Here is a 22,633-nt window from a genome sequence, read left to right as displayed (position 1 = left end):
TAATAAAGCTAAGGGAGGCTGGGTCTCCCGAATTTTCTGTGGTGGTATTGGGCGGGAAGATTAACATGTCTACGGGAATGGTTGGATACAGACCCTGCGCAGGCATGGGGGTCCCTGGAGGAGGGCTGGACTAGGGGGTATAGTCTAGCTTCACTGTTACCTGTTCCAAGAACGGTTCCAATAATGCGATTTGATTATCTAGAATCATCCCACAATTGCTCTTACATTGCGGGTGTGGAAGCAGACACAGAAATTGTGGTACTCAGGTGAGGAATTGGGTACCTAGCTGACATAGTCTGTGCAGAACCCAAGTCTTTCCGCATGTACGTTTTCTCCTGATATTAGATTATGGAAGATGAATAACTTGAGATTCTTAGGGCAGTCATTCACAGCAGGGAGAATGAAAACCTTTACTGAATTAATGGGAGAATTTCAAGCTCCTGTTAGTACAAAGTATTTATATTTGCAACTGCAGAAGGCTGTGTCATACATGAGTCCCATAGGGGATTCCCTAGAAAAGAGCGAAGGCATTGAGGGGGTGTTGGGATGTAAGGTTAGAGCGTGACATCTAATCTCTGTGTTGTCCAAAACATTTAGATATGCAGTGTGTGGGAATAGGACCCCAAATCGATTGATCCAGCTAGGGAACTCAGACTTGGGAAGTGAATATGATGAGAGAGACTGGAAAGCAATATGGCAATGGTCCAGATGTATAACTATATGCAATGAGTCAAGAATTATTGTATAAATTACTACACAGAATGTACCGTACTCCAACCTTTTTTGCTAAATATAATGTTCCCTGTACGTACCCGGATCAGTCCAGACCATGGGGTTAAGCCCCCATTCCAGCAGGTGGAGACAGACCAAAGTTCTAAGGGCAGCCCATATAAGGACAGAACCCACCCTGGAACCCTCAGTGTTTGTCTGTCTCCAGCAGGTGGAACAGCTCACCCTTTGGTTCCCTGTTTAGCTTGCCCTCTGTGTTTTCTTTCCTCTCCTTTCTCTGGGGCAAGCTCACGCAAGTACTCTTTAATTTACTTCTTTATTTAAAAAAAAAAAAAAGAGATTTTTTTTTTCTCTGACTGTGTCAGGGCAGACAGTTCTGTCTCCCTCGCTCTTGGGGTTCCTAGGGGGGCGTTGCCCCTTGATTTCTGTCAGCCTAGGTTCCCTTCCCGGTGACCTAGTGTGAGTGATACTAGTGGTGCCAGTCCCTCTCCCCACGTTTGTATCTGCTGCCGTGCCCCGAGATGCCCATGCCTCGGTGGAGAGGATTATCATACCCCTGCCTCTGTGAATGCAGTGAATTATTTATTTAATTATTTAATTTATTTAACACTTTTCTATACCGACCTTCATGGTAGAAAGACCATATCAGATCGGTTTACATCGAACTGGGGGACTGTAACAAGAAACAATAGTTTGAACAGGCAGAACAAAGTTACATTCAACAAGGATAATAAACTTGGAAGCATAGACTGCTGGAATGATAGGCTAAGAAAGTAGAAAATAAATAGTATAAACAATTGCTGAGTCTGGGGAGGCTCTTAATCCGAGCTTGAGGGTGGTACGGAGATCTATTGTTCATGAACGGATGTTGTGTTGTCTAGTGTGTATCCGGGGGATCTGAGAAGGCTTGGCGGAAGAGCCAGGTCTTAAGTTTTTTCTTAAATGTAAAGAGGCAAGGTTCCATTCTAAGGTCGGGTGGGATGTTGTTCCAGATCGCTGGGCCTGCTGTCGAGAAGGATCGATCTTTGGTCGAGGTAAGGCGTGTGGCTTTTGTAGGTGGGGCCTGTAGGGTTCCTTTATATACTTCTCTAGTCGGTCTGTTGGAGAGATGGAGATTGAGAGGGAATTCAAGGTCCAGATGCAGGTGATTGTAGATGGATTTGTGGATTAAGGTGAGTGATTTGTGAAGTATTCTGTATTTCACTGGGAGCCAGTGTAAGTTACGGAGGATGGGAGATATGTGTTCTCCGCGGTTGGTGTTGGTCAGGATTCTTGCTGCAGCATTCTGTATCAACTGTAGAGGTTTGGTGGTAGAGCTGGGGAGGCCCAGGAGGAGAGCGCTGCAGTAGTCTATTTTAGCGAATATCAAGGCTTGCAGAACTGTTCTGAAGTCGTGGAAGAAAAGTAGAGGCTTGAGTCTTTTTAGAACCTGAAGTCTATAGAAACAATCTTTTGTTGTGGTGTTGATCATTTTCTTTAGGTTTAGGCGGTTGTCGAGAAGAACCCCGAGATCTCTTACGTGGGTATGAGTGAGCTGGGTGTTGCGGTTGTAGTTTTTATGTGAATAAAACTGTTTTTGTTTTCCCAAGCTTTCACTGAATATATTTTTTATTTGTCAAATTTTTTGGTCTTTATTTAAAAAAAAAAAAAAGAAAGAAAATTAAATAAAAAAGGCAGCAGTTTTATTTTGTGAGGGAATCTCCTGCCCAGCTCCTCAGGGGCTCCCAGCTCAGCTGTTTTCAATTAGCTTTGCAGCCTCTTTCCTGCTCCATGCCGCGGCCACCTTTTTGTTTAGCGATGGGGTATGCTCCAGGTGTATTTCGGGGGGTGAAGGCTCCTCTTCTGAACCGCCAAATTTTAGACCTCGGGGAAGGGCTCCTTGACGTGTTTCTAAGCCGTTCCCGTCCCGGGAACACGCGTCAGCGGCGGCAATTTTGGGTGTTTCTGATGAAATACTTCCGGCTTCTCTGGGGGCTGGGGATTAGATTTTTCCCTCCGATTTGAGCCCGGTTCGCTCTCGGGAAGGGGGGGGGGTGGCTCGGACCCCCCCTCACCTCCCCTGCCCCCCCCCATGAAAAATTCAGCCCGGACCCGTTTTTCCTCTGATTTTGTCCTTTTTTAATGCATGAATCTTACTTGGCCAGCTTACAGAGGGAGGTGGACTCCCCCCCTCCAATTGTTCCCCTTCCTCCAAAACCTGCTCTTTTTCCTGTGCCGTCCCCTGATGTTGTTCCGGACCCTCAGGACCTGGTTAGGGTTCGTGTGGTCCCAGGTGCTCCCCCCCGCTAGAGCGCGACGCCCCCGTGTCCTGCGCTTATTTCAGCGGGAGGAACTGGAGCCTCTTACTCCATTTGTTCTCCAGGAACTGGTAATTGAAGCCCCATTAGATGATTCTGTGGCGGCAGCGATGACACCAAACGCGGACCTGGTCCTGGCGGGACTCAGGGCGTTACCACATACTTTCCCGTTTCATCCAATGCACCGTTTGCTTCTCCTCCGGGAATGGGAGTCCCCAGAGACGGGGCTTCGAGTTGGTAGGGCTATGGATAAGCTATACCCGCTCCCTGAGGACTGCCTGGACATGTTAAAAATTCCTAAGGTAGATTCTTCTGACACTGCGGTTACGAAACGTACCACCATTCCTGTGGTGGGCGCTACAGCATTACGGGATGTGCAGGACCGTAAGCTTGAATTTTATTTGAAATGCATCTTTGAAGTTTTGGCTCTCTGAGTCCGGGCGACTATTTGCAGCAGTCTCTTGCAGCGGGCAAGCCTTAAGTGGATGCAACAGTTACTCAGCACCCAGGACCTCCCGTCTGCAGAGGCTGAGCAAGCTGAACGCTTCGAGGGCGCTATAGCCTATAGTGCAGATGCCCTCTATGACTTGCTTCATGTCCAGGCAAAGGCTATGGTTTCTGCGGTCTCGGCCAGACGTCTTCTCTGGCTACGTAATTGGTCTGCTGATGCTTCTTCAAAAGCTCTGTTGGGCACTCTTCCTTTCATGGGCAAGTTGCTTTTTTGTGAGGACCTGGAGCAGCTTATTAAATCCTTCGGTGAGAACAAGGTCCACAAGCTGCCAGAGGACCGTCCCAAATAGTCAAAGTCTTTCTTTCCGACTCGCACTCGCTTTAGGGGAAACCGCCATTACGGCACCAGGGCTCGTGGCTTCTTCCCCAGGGGTGGTGTCTCCAGGTCCAAGTCTTGGTCCTATTCCTTTCGCGGCCATCGAGGCTTCCGGGATGGCCATCAGCAACACACAACCACTAAGTCAGCTCCCCAATGAGATTCGGCCGGTCCAATCCTCCGAACGAAACTTAGGTGGGTGTCTTTCTCTGTTTCTCGAGGAGTGGGCCAAAATCACATCCGATCTCTGGGTCCTCGAGGTGATAGAACACGGCTACGCGTTAGAGTTTGCCAGGGACCTGCCAGATCTATATATCGTGTCCCCTTGCGGCCGTTCCAAGCGACCTGTGGTCTGTCACACCCTGTTGAGACTTCAGGATTTGGGGGCGATCCTTCCGGTACTCGTGCAAGAACAGGGCGCCAGCCAGTATTCAATTTACTTCATTGTTCCCAAAAAGGACGATTCCTTTCGCCCCATCCTGGATCTCAAAAGTGTCAATCGGGCCCTCAAGGTTCCCCGTTTTAAGATGGAAACCCTGCACGCGGTGATTGCAGCAGTCCGTCCCGGCGAGTTCCTCGCTTCCCTCGATCTGACAGAGGCTTATTTTCACATCCCCATCCATCAGGAACATCAAAGATTCCTTCGCTTTCAGATCCTAGACCAGCACTTCCAGTTCCAGGCCCTTCCCTTCGGTCTCACCACCGCTCCCCGCACCTTCACCAAGATCATGGGAGTCGTTGCAGCAGCTCTCTGACGAGAAGGGTTTTTAGTCCATCCTTATCTAGACGATTAGTTGGTAAGGGGCAAGTCCGCTGCCCTCTACGCGCACGCAGTTTTAGCCCTACTCACATCTCTCGGCTGGATAATCAACTGCTCCAAAAGCAATCTTCGGCCCTCACAAGAGCTGGAATTCCTTGGAGCTCTTTTCAACACTCGGGTCGGGAAAGCTTTTCTTTCGGACTTGCGGGCTCTCAACCTGATCGATCAGTTGAACACTTTTGCCTCTCTACCACTTCCCACGGCATGGGATTACCTGCAAATTTTAGGGACCATGGCTTCCACGATCGATCTCGTCCCCTGGGCATTTGCTTATATGCGTCCTTTACAGAAAGCATTGCTATCCCGTTGGAAACCAATATCCGAGCAGTACCAAGAGATTCTCCCTCTCTCCGACTCTACCATAGCCAATATACAATGGTGGTTCTCCCTGGCACACCTTCTCAAGGGGATGCCTCTTTTGACTCCCTCTTGGGTCATTGGGACGACAGATGCCAGCCTCTCCGGTTGGGGGGCCGTCTGCCAATCTCAAATGACTCAAGGTTTCTGGTCCCTCTCCCAGTCTCGGTAGCACATCAATCGTCTAGAAGCCCGAGCGGTTCGCCTGGCTCTCAAATATTTTCTTCCTCTGATTCGCCACAAAGCAGTCCAGGTGCTATTGGACAATTCCACCACTGTGGCTTACATAAATCAACAGGGGGGGGGGACTCGAAGTCATCTAATGGCGCTAGAGGCCAGCAAGCTCTTTCTCTGGGCAGAGAGGCACTTGGATCGCCTGGCGGCCTCCCACATAGCGGGCAAGGAGAATATTCAAGCCGACTTCCTCAGTCGACAACATCTCGATCCCGGCGAGTGGGAGTTGTCAGACGAAGCAATGGACCTAATCGTGCACAGGTGGGGTCCCCCTCTCCTGGACCTCATGGCGACGCTATCCAACGCCAAGGCTCCCCGGTTCTTCAGCCGGTGGAGGGACCATTGTTCGGAAGGGGTGGATACGCTGGTTCTTCCCTGGCCCTCCGACGTTCTTCTCTACGTGTTTCCACCGTGGCCGTTAGTGGGAAAGGTTCTGCGGAGAATAGAACTCCATCGCGGTCTGGTCATTCTCGTGGCCCCCGATTGGCCCCGACAGCCGTGGTTCGCGGATCTGGTGAATCTCACTGTGGACAGACCTCTTCGTCTCGGTCACCTGTCCCATCTTCTGCGGCAGGGTCCTGTATTTTTCGACCAGGCGGATCGCTTCTGTCTAGTGGCATGGCTTTTGAACAGAGACGTTTGAGACGAAGAGGATATAAGGATGAAGTTATTGCCGCACTCCTCAGGTCTCGCAAACAGTCAACAGCGCTTACCTATGTCCGGGTCTGGAAGGTTTTTGAAAATGTCTGCGAGGAGTTGGGTGTTTCGGCACGTTCGCCTTCGGTTGCGGTTATTCTCACTTTTCTTCAGCGTGGTCTCTCCAAGGGTCTTTCGGTTAGGTCCCTGCGAGTTTAGGTTTTGGCTCTTGGTTCCCTCATGGGCTCTATCGAAGGTTGGGCAGTCGCCTCTCATCCGGATGTTGTACGTTTTCTCAGGGGCGCTAAACACCTGAAACTGCCTATCCGGTCTATTTGTCCTTCGTGGAGTTTAAACTTGGTTCTTCGAGCTCTTTGTTCGGCACAGTTCGAGCCTCTTCGTCGAGCCACTCTCAAGACTGTCTTCTTGGTCGCTATTTGCTCTGCCAGGAGGGTGTCTGAGCTTCAAGTTCTATCCTGTTGAGACCCTTTCTTGCGTTTCTCAGACTTGGGTGTCTCTCTCAAGACCGTACTTTCTTTTTTACCTAAGGTTGTTTCGTCTTTTCATGTTAACCAGTCCGTGGAACTTCCTGCTTTTTCGCCAGAGGATATCGCGGCGTCTGGTAATAGTGATCTTCATCGTCTCGATGTCAAACGAGTCTTATTGCATTATCTTGAGGTCACTAATGATTTTCGGGTTTCCGATCATCTTTTTGTTCTGTGGAGTGGACCCAACAGGGGGAAGCAAGCTTCTAAGGCTACGATCACTCGCTGGTTGAAGGAGGCAATTTCTTCGGCCTACATTTGCAAGGGCCAACCAGTTCCTGAAGGCCTAAAAGCTCATTCTTTACGTTCTCAAGCAACCTCTTGGGCGGAGTCTCAATTGGTGTCACCGCAAGAAATATGTAGGATGGCTACATGGAAATCTCTTCATACTTTTGCTCGTCACTACTGACTCGATGTTCAGGCTCCAGCCTTTGGTTCCTTTGGTCGGTAGGTGCTTCGAGCGGGACTGTCTGGGTCCCACCCTCTGTAGGGAAGCTTTGGGACATCCCATGGTCTGGACTGATCTGGGTACGTACAGGGAAAGGAAAATGAGTTCTTACCTGATAATTTTCATTCCTGTAGTACCACGGATCAGTCCAGACACCCGCCCATTCTTCTTCTGGCCGCTCGAATTTTCTTCCTGTTATTTTTTATTTTTTCCTTCTTATAGGACTCTCTCTTTTTTGACCCCTGCATCATCTTCCTGGAATTTACTAATAGGCACCGGAAGCATCGTTACAATGATCGGGGGTAGATATACAAGAGCGTTTAGTTACACAGTTCATTCAATTGTTCTGTTATTTTATTGGTTTAAATTAAATTACTAGTTATCCTGTTACTTGCTTGATCTTGTATTTTCTGCTTTGACAATGGTTATACTGAGGGTTCCAGGGTAGGTTCCATCCTTATATTGGCTGCCCTTAGAACTTTGGTCTGTCTCCACCTGCTGGAACGGGGGCTTAACCCCATGGTCTGGACTGATCCATGGTACTACAGGAACGAAAATTATCAGGTAAGAACTAATTTTCCTATTCAGGTGATCACTGTTGGAGGGGGTGTGGTCAGACTGGCTCATATATGCATATGTGGTGGGGGGTGTAGGGAGCTTCAGATATTCTGGACTAAAGTGAATGCTTGTATCTCAAAGATATTTGATCAACAGCTGGAGGGCAAGGTGGAGCTATCTCTGTTGGGTTGTTGGCCCAATAGGAATTTAATGAGGGGATATCGGAAGCTGGTTGGTTATCTCCTGCATGCAACACGGCTGACAATCGCTCACCGATGGAAATATACGCCTAACCTGCGACAGTGGAAGAGCAAAGAGGCTGAGATAGCAATAATGGAAAAATTAACATTTATGCTTCGGGACCAGATGGATAGATGATAGAATCTGGGCTCCCTATTGGTCATGGCAGAAAAAAGATCTGCATGTTTAGAGTGATGGTAGAACTATTATCTGAAGCTTGAGGAGAAGGGGGTACATGAGAGATATAACTTTGTATTCTGGTGAATCGGGATGTGCAAACTTCTGTAATAAGGGTTGATTTTTGTCATGGATGGTTGTGGGTTTGATAACAAAAATTGAAAAATAAAAAGTGGTTATAAAAATAAATAAATAAAAATGTGATCTGAATCCAAGAAAATGTGGCTAAAAGATACAGAGAGAATCCCAATTGTATTGCCTGATTAAATAACTTCCAGGCATATGCTGGTGTGCTGTGGGTACATATTACAACCCTTGAACTCTAGAAGAAAGCACTCTTGGGCACAATGCAAGTTTTAAAACAAGTATTAACAATACATTTGAGATTGTCCCCACATACTCTGGCTTACAAAGAGGTTGGTTCCTGTCATGGTATGCACAAAATTAACCCATTTAGAAAATATAAAAGGTAACATGCTGAGTCAGACCAAGGTCTATCGAGGCCAGCATCCTGTCTCCAGCAGTGGCCAATCTGGGTCACAAGTATCGGACAGATCCCAAAAAGTAGATTTCTTTTAATTTCTTCTAGGAATAGCTAGTCTGCCTGACTGCTAATGAAATGGTAGACATCCAAAGAAAAAGATGTCTTAAATATATTGGGACCCCATTTTTATTTTAGAAGACCACATGGATGCATATAGATATTGCTCCTCAAAGTGAGCTATATACAAATTTGCCAAGTTGAGTGCTAATGCAAATGCCATGATTATGCTGTGAGCCTGTAAATAAAACATATCCCTGAAAGCAAAATAATTATTGCCTAACAATTGTGCCAAGTATCCTAGCAGACTGATTTTTACAATGGAGCCATCATCTGTCAACATGGTATATTATAGAGCACTGTTTTTCAAATCAAGATGTCTGTGTATTGAAATATTCTGACAAGTCTTCAGCAGTCGCAGCCAGTATATGTTAATACTGACATATGTTAGCCATGCATTTTGTTTTACAAGCCCTCCATTGATAATCTATTCATATGTTCAAATGATAGATTTCCTGAAGCAGACAAGTTCAAAACGCAGGGTCTGTCAGGAATTCAGATCTGAGCATTATAAGTACTTTGGTCTATTTTTGAGATTTTAAATACTATAATAAAAATTTAAAATAGATTCAGTGAAACAGATGATTACAGTATACAGCCAAGTTACTGAATTTTGAATGCTAGTGACTGGGATTATGATGATCTGTTTTCATTTGAATTAGGTGGGGGTTTTTTTTGGTTTTTTTTGTTATCAAGCATGGTTGATCACAGTTGTAGAAGTGTTTCATTTTCTGCCCTTGGTGGTTTATATATTAGGACCCAGCATTGTGTATCCATAGTTAGATTTTTGGATCGGGTGATATATGCATCAGTTCACACATTTGCACCATCTTTACATGGCCTCTCATAAAGATGCTTGGTTTGGACTTCAAGGCCTACATAGTAATGACAGCAAGAAAAGACCAAATAGTCCATCCAGTCTGCCCAGCAAGTTTCTTATGATAGTAACTGCCCTCTGTGCTGGTTACCCCCAAGTCTTGTTAAGGGTAGTAATATTTACAGTCAAACCCAAGCAACTGCCGAACCCATTTAAAAAAAAATACTGATAGTAACATTTTTACAGCATGAGGAACCTTCTTGACAATTAAAGGAATGCTGTTTGAGCGTGCTTTGCTTTTGGACTTAGCCATAGAAGAAGTCTTGTGCTTTTATCTCTGTTTGCATAGTAGAGCCCTACCTCCTCATTGATGGCCTATTTCTGTGGTTTTGGGTTATCTGTATTTTTTTTTTTATGCTTGTTCTGTTGAAAATAATGAAGACAAAAAAAAAAACCCAACCCAAAAACAAAACAAAACTGAAGGTTGCCTGCACAAAATGCATGTTTTTCATGTTTTCTGGTTGGTGACTGTATTGTCTTTCCCATTTTATTTGAAGGCACTTAGCCTGGGAGTCCCATGTGTGTGGCTGCATTGCATTTGCTTGTCAGAGCAAAGTTGCTTACGTGTTATAGGTGTTCTTTGTCAGCAGTGGAGCGAGCCACACAACCCACCTGTCTCCCTTTTGGGAGCAGTTCTCTATGCCTTTCTGTATAAATTTAGCTATCCAATGAACTAAGCGGTTTTGGGTCTGATGGGTCGGTGGGAAATTGCTGTTTGTTACTAGAAAGCTCTGTGAGCATCCTTTGCACCAATTTGAGATGGAGTTTCCATGATACCGATGTGTGGCTCGCTCTCCCTGGTGTCGTCAGAACTTATTACAGGAAAGCAGCTTTGCTCTAACCGATTTTAAACCAGTTTATGGGAAGAAGGGAACTTGTTGAAGAACTGTATATGATAGTTAGTGCTTGCCCTCAAGTTTTAAGGTTGAAAGTAATTCCCCGGCATACTCCCAGGTTTGGAGTTCTGGTACCATTAACTTTGTTATATATGGGTTGAATTGGTCTGTGCTATATCTGGTTTCACAAATGATACAGAAGCCAGGAATCAGTGGGGTGCCAGTATGATATCGGTGATGAGCAAGATTGAAGTGGGTGTTCAGACACCTTGAACATGTGGAAATGACAGAATATAAAATGGAATGAATAAATAATAATAAATAAATGCGACCACTCAGAAGCAGCTGCTGTCTCATACAAATTGGATATTATGTAAACTTTGGGAACACTGCAAAATGGATAGCATATGCTTTGTTTTTTCTTTTTTTTTTTTTTTTTTACCAATTAAACAAACGAACAGATTAATTTACAGCCATCTCTAAGAAGAATTGAACTGATTTTCCAGTCTAATATCTTCTTAATCTGAGCCTCTCTGGAGAAGTTTCTCACATAACCAAGCTTACTCTTGTAGGTCAGGCTAGCAGGTGACTAGCACGGCATGCGCTGTTAGGGAAAGGTCTGTAGAACATGGAGGTATTGTAGAACTGGGGGTGGGGGGAGGCGGGTGTGCAGACTGCAGCTTGGACTGGAGTGAAGTCTCTGTCCTCTTGTCCTTCATCCTTACGTGCTCATGTTTCCTTGTCCTGTCTTTTTCCTTTTCTACAGCTTTGTGTGTTGTGTTTGGAGATCAGCGTTCACTCTGGGTACATGATCATCCCCCTTTATTCTTAGGCATGTTGTGTCTGGGTGGTGTGTAACTGCTGTAGGGGTGGTAGTTACCAGTCTCTACATCTGTTTGATACTTTCCTGAGAGTGTGCAGTTGCAGAGCCTCCGCACCCATTGCATGACCTTTTGACCTGTGCGCTGCACGTGAGGTGACTTGCACAGTGACCGGGTGTAGCAGGTTGACCCTTGGCCGGCTTTGATGCTTTATTGATCCAGCTCCTTGGTACCATTTTTGTCTACATCTCTCTGCAGGATATCGTCTCATCTCTGGAGGACCGCCTGCGCCCCCTGGTTCAGGCAGAGCTCTCGGTGCTGGTGGACGTTCTGCACCGGCCAGAGCTGCTCTTCCCAGAGAACACAGAAGCCAGGAGGAAGTGCGAGAGCGGGGGCTTTATCTGCAAGTAAGTGCTGCCTACGGTGGCAGACAGGACCTTGATGTGCAGCATTGTAGAGGTGCCTTTCCTAGACCTTTTAATCTTCAGCATGGTGGTTAGGAGCTTGCCCAGGACACATCAGAGATTTCAGTGCTGCAGCATTGTTAGCAGAAGGGTGCAGACATTTATTTGTAACCAGAGAAAGGGACCGGGCTGTGCAAGAGAGCTGGTGCATCCCCTTGTCCCCTCACCCCCATGGGAAATACTTGGTTTAGAGGTTGATATAAATTATTCAGTTGAATCATAACTTGAGAGCTATTGTCATCAAGTGTGACTTCTGTGGGGCCTTTTCTGTATTATGAGATATTGGAGGTCATTCTTGCTGCAGCATCCATGAAGCCCCTATTTTAGGTGTATTGTGTAACTTCGGATCTGTATGGTCAATATTTGAATTTTGATATTAAAAGAAATGACTGCTTTGTAAGATTGGGGTGTGACGCACACATGGTTGTGGAAAAGCAATGATTTTGGGGTATGGCTGTTTCAGGTTGATAAGGCACACCAAGCAACTTTTGGAGGAAAATGAGGAGAAACTTTGCATCAAAGTCCTACAGACCCTCCGGGAAATGATGACCAAAGACCGTGGCTATGGCGAGAAGGTATGAGGCGTTTCACTGTAATAGTCACTCTCCTTGCTGGGGTCCCTGGGACTCAGGCTGCATTGGATGGTGGCATGCCCTGCTGTCACAAGATTCCTCCCTGGGAGCTACTGGGGTATGGTGCCGATATTAACACTTACCTAGATGGTTCTGTCAGATTTTCTCCTTGTCCAGGCTTCTGACCGATTCCCCAGGGGTGCTACTTTATGGATAATTGGAAACCCATGAGCATCACAGCTGTTTGTCTGGAATGGGAAGACTGACCAAGGAGAAGTTGCAAAAGTTTAAATATTTTTCTCCTTAGGACTTAAAATTAGGCAGAATTAAAGATCCCTGTTTCTGCCTAACAGGTGCTAGGCCTGTTTTTTGGTTTTTTTTTCAAAATCTGCTTGTTACAGATGTTACAACAATCTGTAATGGAGAGGACATGCTGGATGGGGTGAAAAACTGGGACTTGAAAAAACTGGAGGAGTTGTCTAAGGTTTAGAAAACGACCTTCAGTAATTCTCTAGCCACATATTTAGAAGGACAAAAACTGGGCACCATTAAGCAGGAAAGAGATCTGGGAGTAATCATGTCAGTTGGCCTGAAGGAAGCCAGCCAGTCAGTCTAAGGCAAGTGGAAAGGTTATAGCTGCATCTGAGCATGCTGTTACCACCAGCAGGAAAAGGGAGGTACTGTTGCCTTTGTATAGGTCGCTAATGAGACCGCCGTTTCTAGAGCGTGCACCTTCATAAGGACATTTGAAAAATGGAAGCAGTTCAGAGAAGGCTTACAAATTAAAGATTATGCAGAGCCTGCAGCACAAACCTTTACAGCAAAAGGCTGAAGGCTACAAATGTACGCACGGGATGAAAGAAGGGAAAAGGTGCGATAATTATAGGATCACTTAAGTATTTGACGTTCTTCAGTAAATCACAGGAAAGGGAAATTTTTCCGTTGACGAGGTATTTCAAGGGCAAAGGGTTACAATATTAAATTGCGGGGAGGAAGGCTCAGAGGAAACATGAAAAAAAAGCTTAATTGCTGAGTGGGTCGTAGCCGCCTGGAATAACCTAACAGCAGAGCTGGTGGAAAGGAAATGGATAACAGGCCAGAATTCAAGCACATTTGGGACAGATATAGAAGACAGTGGTAGGAACAAGAGGGGGAAGGTTGCAGTGCTGAAAATAACCCACCCTTCACTCCTCCGCAAGCAGAGCAGAGGTTATACAGAAAAAAACGAGAAAGCTCAACCTAGGGATACAGCAGCACAGAGGAACTAGATTGGTACCAGGCAACTACAATTTCCCAGAAACCAGCTGGTTCGATGCCAGCAAGTTGGTGGCCAGGTAAAGTCCATCAAGGCCAAGGAGGTTGGATGTTTGGGCAACAGCCTCACTAGTTTTGATAGCTTGTTTAGATTACAAAGCTTCGTGGTAAAAATACATGGGGGGGGGGGGGGAATAGGTATTAAGACTGGGGACTTGTATGTTCATCATCCTAGGATGGTAGAGAACGAAGGGGGAGAAAACAAGAGCAGACTTGGGTAACGAGTGATATCTGATGAGCTTCTGCAGCTGGGATATATCCCTAACAGCGTGGACAGGAATAACAGGTTAGATTGGATGGGCCAATTGATCTTTTTCTGCCATCATCCTCTGTTACATTTCTTTACAATGTTACTAACTGCAGTAGAAATAAGTTTTTGCCAAGGGCCAGACCTCTGGCATGTAGGCCACAGCACTGTGATGTGAGGAGTCTTGGCTCAGATCCTCTGTCCGTTGGGGCTGGCCCTGCGATTCAGGCAGCAGCGCTGGAGATCTGGGTTCAGTATAAAAGCACAACATAAACTCGAGCCACTATAAGGAGAAGAAATGGTTCTGTTGGCACGAGTCCAGTCTGTTTCATGCCTGCCACATTTGCCCCTTCATTGCTGGCAAGTAACACATGCTACTGACATAGATACTGTGCCCTTGTAGCCTCAGTGCATGGAAGTGCTGTTCATGGATGCATATTTTTTCCCAGGAGTGACTGGGGTGAGGCTTTCTTATTGTGTTTGCAGTTCATTTCTCCCCCTCCTCTGTCAGCTGATTCTCACGGTGTACGCGTTAGTACGCCGTGTACACGGTGTACGCTTGTAGTTTGATGTTCTTTGACCATTGGTTCATCCTCTCTTATTTTTTCTCCAGCATTTAGCAGCAGATATTGTTGCTGTAAGATGGGAAATGCTTCCCTGTGTCAGAGAATAACATGATCTGCTTTATATTCGTACATGTAGTGGTGTTTTCAGAGAGAGCAGCACCGCTTCCTTATACCCCGTTTCCCGCAAAATCCCAAACTGCACAGCCAGTCCTGGGACTCTGTAGCGGTAACCGTGCATTCAGTTCTCTGCCAAGATCATCTGGGGATGCTGCAGAGGGTGGCGTTCACAACCCCCGGGGGGGGCGGGCAGGCGAGTCTGTCATTGCACAGTGGTGACATCTAGTGCCAGATGTTGGGCTCTGTGGCATGGCCCCCTGGCTGGGACTGGTGCCAGCTCTGTAGGTGCTCGAGTACCCCCTATATTGACTAAACTCCTTCACTGTATCCAAGAAGGGGTAATTGTTGGTGGGTTTAGTACCTCCTAGTCGTTTTGAAAGCTGGCTCCTTTGGCAGTGAGTAGACTAAAGTAATTGGGAGGGGATATAAATCAGGGTTAAAAAAAAAAAAAAAATCTCCCAGGTAGTTACAGACGAAGGCTCATATGGAGCCAGATCCAGCCCTAGTTCTGTCTGAGCTGGAAGTCAAACGTTGCCAGGAGGAATCTGCAAAGGAAAGATATGGCCTGCTTGGGTTCCTGGTTCTCCATCAGACAGTGATGGAGGCAAGGGCATAGGCAGCAGTGTTTAATATCCGTATAGCTCTTGCTTCGGCCCCCTTGCCCCACCTGCAGTGGATTGTGAGGGTGATCCTTTCATAATCGGCCACCCTCCTAGTCACATGCTTCGTGTATGTTAACAAGCACATACGTGAATCCTGTTAGCGTGCCTCCCTTGGGGGGATGCGCCTAACCTGGTGAAGTAATGCCACTACTAGACCGGTTGCGTTACTAATTTGTGCTCTTGGTTTCTCCTCTCTCAGCTGATTGCCCTGGATGAACCGGACATTTCTGAGGTTTTAAGCTTTTTGCTTTTCACGTTGTAGTCCTGGGGTTCATATTACTCTTAACCTGCATGTGTCGTTACGTTTTCTGAAGAGTAATATAGCGTGGATTACTTCTGGAGCGCAGGTTCCTGCTGCTGTGTTGCGTCAGCTTTGCGAATGTGGAGAGAAATGGTTAGTGCATCAGAAGAACCTGCTGCTACCTTCAGATCTATGACTTCTGGAAAGTAATCCTCTCACCCATTGTGCTGAAGTGGAATCTCTAAGCAGATTGTAGCTGGTGCTTTGCAGTCTTTTTCCATCTTTAACACTACTGTGTTGTCCCTGTGTGTGGTTATGTGTTGCATGTTTTTGTGCTTGATGTCAATAGTTGATCACAGCAGACAAATGTCTGTTGCAGGTCACAGGATGGCTTTTGACAGGGGCTCTCCCAGTACAACCTTTAACCATTTCTTTTGATCTTTGATGTTCTGACAGGTTTCCTAACCCCGAGGCTTGATGGCCACATCTGTTACTGACCAGCCTAGCCAGGTGGCCCCACACCTACCTTATCACCTTGGCACGGATACCCATTTGCCACATATCTGAGCAAGAGACCCGCGTAGTCTTACGTTTTATAGTGAGATAACAGCATAGGCCAGGGGTAGGCAACTCTGGTCCTGGAGTGCCACAAACAGGTCTGGTTTTCAGGATCTACACAATGAATAAGTTCCGCCTAGCCTTCCCAGAACCCTGGGATACACATTAGACGTTATCTACTCCTCTGATTACCTGGACAGCATGGATACCAACTCTAACTTGTGGACTAACTCTAATCCGAACTATCTCTAGTCCGGAATTTGTTATTTCTCCTTTTAACTTAACTTTATCTTTTTTCTTCCAGCTACCTAAGCTTCCAAGTTCACGGTCCTCGTTTAATGTAACTTTGTTTCTTCCTTTACCTAGTTATTTTTTACCCCTGTTCGATGTAAACTGTCCTGATATGGTATTTAACCATGAAGGTCGGTATAGAAAAATGTTAAATAAATAAATAAATAAATATGCGTGAGGTATATTTGCATGCACTGCCTCCTGCTGTATGCAGATCTCATGCATATTCATTGTAGATGACCTAAAAAAGCCTGGCCTGTTTGTACCACTTCAGGACTGAAGTTGCCTGCCCCTGCAGAGGACTAACTAGAGTCCGATATAAAGAGGACTCCTTATAGCATGCACAGTATTCATTATTGTCACATTTTGAAGTTTGCTCCTTAATTATCCTCCCAGTTCTTGTCTTGCATTCTTAGTCCTTGGATAGGGATTTCACTGCCAGCTAGGAGGGAAACCAATGTTTGTCAAAAATGGAGAACACCAAATGGAAATAGCCCTGGCTGTGTCCCCAAGTCCTTGAGCCCCTTTTTTTGTAGCTCCTTGTGGTGGGAAGAGTAGAAGCAGGGTTTGGAAAGCCAGTTTCAGTATGAGAGCAAAATGACGCTGAAGCAATATCTGGTTCCATGTGATCATGTGGCTGACATTCTGATCATAAAGAAAACAAAATAAATGTGATATTGCACTTCAAAAGCTGAAAAAATCAAAGGACCATCAGAAAACTAGCCCACTGTTTCATGGTTCCTGCACCGGGGCAGTCCTCTCCAGCATGAATGCTTAACAAAAGTGAAGCTGGCTGCCTACTTTTGTTGAGCGTTCATGCTGTAGAGGACTCCACTGGTGCAGGAACAGCGAAACACATAACCGGTGTCAAGAACTCTTGCTCCATGCTTTGGAGAAAAGCGGGGGTTTTTTTTTATATGCAACAGCATTTAAAAAAAAAAGAAATTGTCTTTTGAACAAGTTCCATTGATTTATTATTAAGTGGACTTTGAGTTCTATTTTTTGAACTCTTTTGGACTGATGATTGAAATACAGTAGCCCTTATCTGGTGGACTTGTTTTCTGATGGTCCTTTGCTTTTGCAGTGCGATATCAGATTCAGGAGTGTTCTATATTGTTTTTTTGTTTGTTGTTGGCAACTTTAGGATTACATATTCATCTGAGGAAATTTTTCAGATAACAATCATGAGCATTTTCTAATATGAAATGAGCAAATCTGTTAGACACTTCATTCAGATTATTTTTATTTATTTTTTTAGTTATTTTATATACCTTTGTTCCAAGTGAAGATCACAGCGGTTTAACAAAATTTACATTTGTCCTTTAGGTCATTACATTATGGTGTAACACATACTGGTCTAACACTCTTTATTAAGATACATTTTGGTATTAAATATACTTTGGTAGGATGCATATGTTGGTATGGCAGGTTCATTGGAGGAACTCAATGGTGTCATATGAATCAAGGGTGATGTTCTTATGTCTCAACTGAGGAAGAGGCAGTAGGTTAGTAGGATAGGGAATCTGTTTTATAGTGTATGATGTGGCCACATCTGGATGATGCAGAAGCCTTCCAGCCTTCCCTGAATCTATGCAGTGCTGGAATATAAACACTTAATAGGTGAATTAGAATTATGCATTTGTATGACAAGAGGGACAGGGCAGCCCCATCCCACGGAGGCAAGGTGTTGGATACTGCCCTTGAAAACATTTTCCCAGGTGAGGGAGGGAGGTATGGCCGCCATTGCTTTGAACTGTAAAGAAATATTCTTCCTTGGAGAGGTCGCATGGCAGGGCCGGACTGGCTTCCCCTTGTGATACTTGGGCATTTCTTGGAGAGCTATCAGTACCCTGCTCTTATAGGAGGGAAGTGTTGGGGGCTAATATTTCTATTCCTTCATTATAGATCCTACTCTGCCACCAGCTCTCAATATTAGTCACTTTATGTACCTCAGCAATATGTTGTCCCATCTTTTATCCTTTTTACAAGCTGTTTTTCTGTCTTCCATGAGCAAACTGCCATGACATACCAGTCATCCCTGCTTGTATGATTTGGAGGTGTTCAGGTTGTATTAATATGCAAGTCCCTAAGCATGCACACAGTGTGTGTGTATGTGTGTGTGTGTGTGAGTGTGTTAGAGGACTAGCAGGGTACATCTTTTCTCACACATGATTGATGTCAGCTGGTGGAGCCTAGGTTGGAGCTTTCTCAAGCTTATTGCTTTGAAAAATTGCTCTACTGAGCATGTGCAGGATTTCCTGTGTCAGTGGAGCTTCCTGTGTCAGTGGAGCTTGTGTGCAGGGCCCCTCTCAGTTCTGTTTTTTCCGCAGAGCCAGTGGTTGGGTTTTTTGTCAGCTGATCAGCTCAGTGTGCAGTGGTGGTCAAAAAAGCAATGTTAGGAATTATTAAGAGAGGACTGGAAAATGAACCTCTTTATCACTTCATGGTGTGACTGCTTCTAGAGTACTGTGTGAAGTTCTGGTTGCTGCATCTCAAGATATAGTGGAACTAGACAAGCTTCAGCGAGGCAATCAGATTGATAAAGGGGATGGAACATCTCCACTATGAAGAAAAGCTAGAGGTTAGAGCTCTTCAGCTTGGAGAAAAGAGCTGGAGGGATATATAAAGGTCTATAACATCATGAGTGGAGCGGAATGGGTAAATGCAAATCAATTGTTTACTCTTTCAAAAAATAGATTAGGGGACACTCCTTGAATTACTAAGTGGCACACTTAAATCTGAGAAAATATTTTTCACTCAATACACAATTAAGCTCTGAAATTCGTTGCTGGAGGGTGTGATAAAGGCAGTTAATGTAGCTGGGTTTAAAAACGATTTGACACGTTCCTGGAGGAAAAGTCCATAAACGGTTATTAACGACGTAGATTTGGGGAAAGCTATTGATTATTCCTAGGTATAAGCAACATGGAATAGATCTATTTGGAATTCTGTGATGTACTTGTGATCTGAATTGGCCACTGTTGGAAACAGAATACTAGGCTGATGGACCCTTTGACTGACCTAGTATAGTAAGAACATAAGAAATTGCCATGCTGGGTCAGACCAAGGGTCCATCAAGCTCAGCATCCTGTTTCCAACAGAGGCCAAACCAGGCCACAAGAACCTGGCAAGTACACAAATGGTGGTTCTTATATTTTTACAGAGGGAAACTTACTTCCAAATTTTTCTCTAGTTCTTCAATTTGGTGCTGAGCTTTCAGTCATGGGTCTCTTTAGTGCCTAGTCAGGTTTTTGTGTCATTAAGTTGTGGGGTTTTTTTTGGAGGGGGGTTCATTTTTTGTATCTATTCTTATAGCTTAGTGGCCCAGAAAACTTAATTAGCCTTTCTATTTTTACTGTTGTTGATTCTTTTGATTTTACTGCAGATATATTTTTCATCCGATGTCTCAAAAAAAAGACCAGTGGCTTCAGAAAATGTTCCCTGCAGCCACACAATGTCTATCACAGATCCACATTTCTGTGTGGCTTGCCTGGAAGTCAAATAAGATGTTTCTCTGGTGTAGTTCTTGTTTTACGGTGACTCCCAGAAGCTGTCAGACCTGTTTAGAGCTCATGGAGAATCCCTTTGGATTGAGTCCAGTCCAGCCCATTGGCTTCAGAGGCATTGGCAAGGAGAAGCCATTGATCTGCACTGGATGCTGACGGAGCATCACACTTTATTGAAGATTAGTATAGGTAAGGGCCAAGGAGACAGACCATTTTTCAGCTCCTCCCACTTAATGAAAGCGAGAGATTCTACTGCAATTGTTTTGTCCCCATGCATTGAACGAAGGTGAAGATGCATCAGTGTTCATCTTCTTCAGTGCACGATGTCAGGAGCAGGGAGATACTGACTAGCCGTACATCCTACCAAGCAACATCGCAGAAAACCTCTAAAACTCACCCTTGAGAGACTAGGATATGCAACAATCTCCAAGGGCTCTTGGAGCAGCCATCAATATGTCCCAAGTGACACAGAAAGATGTTGACCACTTTTGCTTCCCATACAGTTTTGTCATCAGCAACCTTTAAGGAGAAAATGAAGCAGTGAAGCAAAGTCTGGCTAACACTGGGGCGTAGGCATCATCATTGATGTTAATGCAGGCTGAGTTTCATCAAATTCTGGAGACTTGATATAGTATGTCTAGAAGGCTCCCGGGTTCGAGAAACAGCAACTACCTCACCCGTCTACGGCAGAATCAGCTCTCAAGGTTAAGAGGACGAGAACTCGCTCCTTGGCACTCCCCTGGCATGAGTCATGCACCTTGTTGGGAGGAAGGTTTGTCAGAATGCAATGCTTTCTTCCCACATAGCATCCTACCAGCAATTCATGATCCGATACTTGCAAAGCATTCTGCAAAAGGTAAAAGCCTTGTCAAGAGAAGCATGATGAGCTGGAGTTGCTACCTGACAAGGGTCAGGAGTGCAGGAAAACACCTGATCAGATCGACACATGTTTTCAAAACAGCATCGAAAGCCTCTGCCATTGGGATTGGAGCTTGCAAACTCTCATGGCTACGAGCTACAGATCTGAGTCAGGACATGCAGGACAGGCTTACTGATGTCCTCTGAAATGAAGGAAATCTCTTTGGGAAGAAGGTTAAGAAAGTGGTGGATCAGATAAGAGAGTTGTACCTTGCTTCAGACTTTCTGCAGCTACTTCTGACCTTCCCTCCACATCTTCTAGGAGGTATTGGAGTGAGACACTGAGAAGGCACTTCTATCCTCAGAGGAGATGTTATTTTCCTCCCCCTTATCCCCATCAGCAGGGCCTCACTCTTATTTTGGACAGCAGAGGAGTTCCTCATCCTAGCCAGCTCCCCAATTAAAGCCTGGGATGGGGTTTTGATTGGATCCAGGAAAACACAGCCAGTATCCGTACCAGAGAAACATACTTGTGGGAGGTAGCCTAAGTTTTTACTTTAACCATTGGTTGAATATAATTCAAGTCAGATACAGATTGCATCTGTTGGAGACCCTTACCAGATTGCCCATTGGGAAGCTGCTTTTAAAGTAGCACTCTTCCCCTTTGGAGATCAAACCCCTCTCACCCCACAAAAAGGGTAGGAAGTTTTCTCAAAGTATTTCCTGGTCCCAAAGATGCCGGGTGGACTCTGTTTCATTCTAGACCTAAGGGTCTTAAGCAACTTTGTAATAAAAGAAAAGTTCAGGATTTCCGTGGGCATCATAATTCCTTTACTGGAAAAAGACTGGTTAAATTCCTTGGATTTAAAGATTTCCTACACGCACATAGGGATATTTCCTGTGATCTGGAAATGTCTCATAGGAAATCACCACCTCAGTTATTGCCATTCAACCTAATATCAGCTTCACATGTATTCATGAAACACTTAGCAGTGATGGCTGCGCAACTTCATATACTAGGTATGCACATGTTTCCCTATCTGGATGATTGGTTGATCAAAAGCACATCCCAAGGAGGTGCCACACTCAATGAACAAAATCTGTGTGTTGGGGTTTGTCATCGATTATCCAAAATTCCAATTAAGCCTGTCATAGGAGCTATGCTAAATACAACTTTGCAAAAGCATTAGCATGGGATATGCCAAGGATTTTAGGCCTAATGGCATCAACAGTACATGTCACATCCTTGGCACATCTACACATGAGACAGTGTGCCCAATGGACCATAAGATCTTAATGTATGCAAGCCATATAAGATCTTTGACACAGCATCCAAAATCCCTCAGCAGTTCAGGAACTCACTGTCCTGATGTCTGGACCAAAGGAATGTGGCCAAAGGAGGGTATCCTTCCAAATTTCACCTTCTCAAATGTCCCTAATTAGACACATCCAACTTGGGTAGGGAGCTTATATAGAAGGGCTCTATATCCAGGGCCTCTGGTCTGCTTGGGTGAAATGTCGTCATAGAAATCTAGAGCTAGTGACGATATAGGGATCCATTGGCAACCAAAATTATTCTAATTAAGGCAGCCAAGTGACTATGTACTATGTAAATAACCAGGGAGGAACAGGATATTATCTTCCATTTCTGTAGTCTGTTTGAATGTAATCTTGGGCCATTTTACAGGAACCGATCCTAAAAGCTACCTATCTGGCATACAAAGATGTTATCTTTGTGGACAAACTGAATCAAATCCCAGAACCACATGAATGGTCCCATGACTGGAGAATACCTGTGGTAGATCTGTTGCATCCCCTCTCCCTCTGTTACAGAGAGAGGATCACAGGGTGGCCTAGGCTGCCTTCTTTCTAAATTAGGGAAAGGGTCTTCTGTATGTATGTTCTCCAATTCCTCTGGTATTAAAAACAATACTAACATTCAAAAAAGACTGAGGGACTATTGATACTCATAATCCGTTATTTGCAGATTTGGTTCCCGCTTCTTTGGGATCTGCCCATCAGAAACAATCAGGTTGGGGAATTCTCCAACCCTCATCACACTGAATCAAGAAACATCACTGCATCCTCAGCATCCTCACAGGCTGGATGTTGAAAGAGTAATATTGTGTTCCCTAAACCTTTCAGAGGATGTCTTGAATTTTGTCTGCCTTCTAGAAAAGCTTGCACCATAAGGTCTTATGGTTTTAATTGGAGAATGTTTGAGGGAAAGGCCCT

The 22,633-nt window shown here is 45.1% G+C and overlaps 1 protein-coding gene across 5 annotated transcripts in view; it reads left to right on the top strand.

The window, feature by feature from the left end:
- ITPR1 (inositol 1,4,5-trisphosphate receptor type 1) overlaps nt 1-22,633 on the top strand; it is a 450,198-nt gene that overhangs the window by 247,412 nt on the left and 180,153 nt on the right. For all 5 annotated transcript variants that reach the window (XR_003856666.1, XM_029601463.1, XM_029601465.1 and 2 more), the window contains 2 exons: nt 11,261-11,409; nt 11,930-12,041. Coding sequence is in view for 4 of the 5 variants with exons in the window: in XM_029601463.1 (XP_029457323.1) it covers nt 11,261-11,409; nt 11,930-12,041 (261 nt within the window). In the remaining variant the exon portion in view is untranslated. The remainder of the gene's footprint in view (nt 1-11,260; nt 11,410-11,929; nt 12,042-22,633) is intronic.

This window comes from Rhinatrema bivittatum, chromosome 4 (assembly GCF_901001135.1).
Source record: "Rhinatrema bivittatum chromosome 4, aRhiBiv1.1, whole genome shotgun sequence".
Classification (NCBI taxonomy): domain Eukaryota; kingdom Metazoa; phylum Chordata; class Amphibia; order Gymnophiona; family Rhinatrematidae; genus Rhinatrema; species Rhinatrema bivittatum.
Note: the sequence above shows the minus strand (reverse complement) of the source record. Positions and strands in the feature narration are given on the sequence as shown.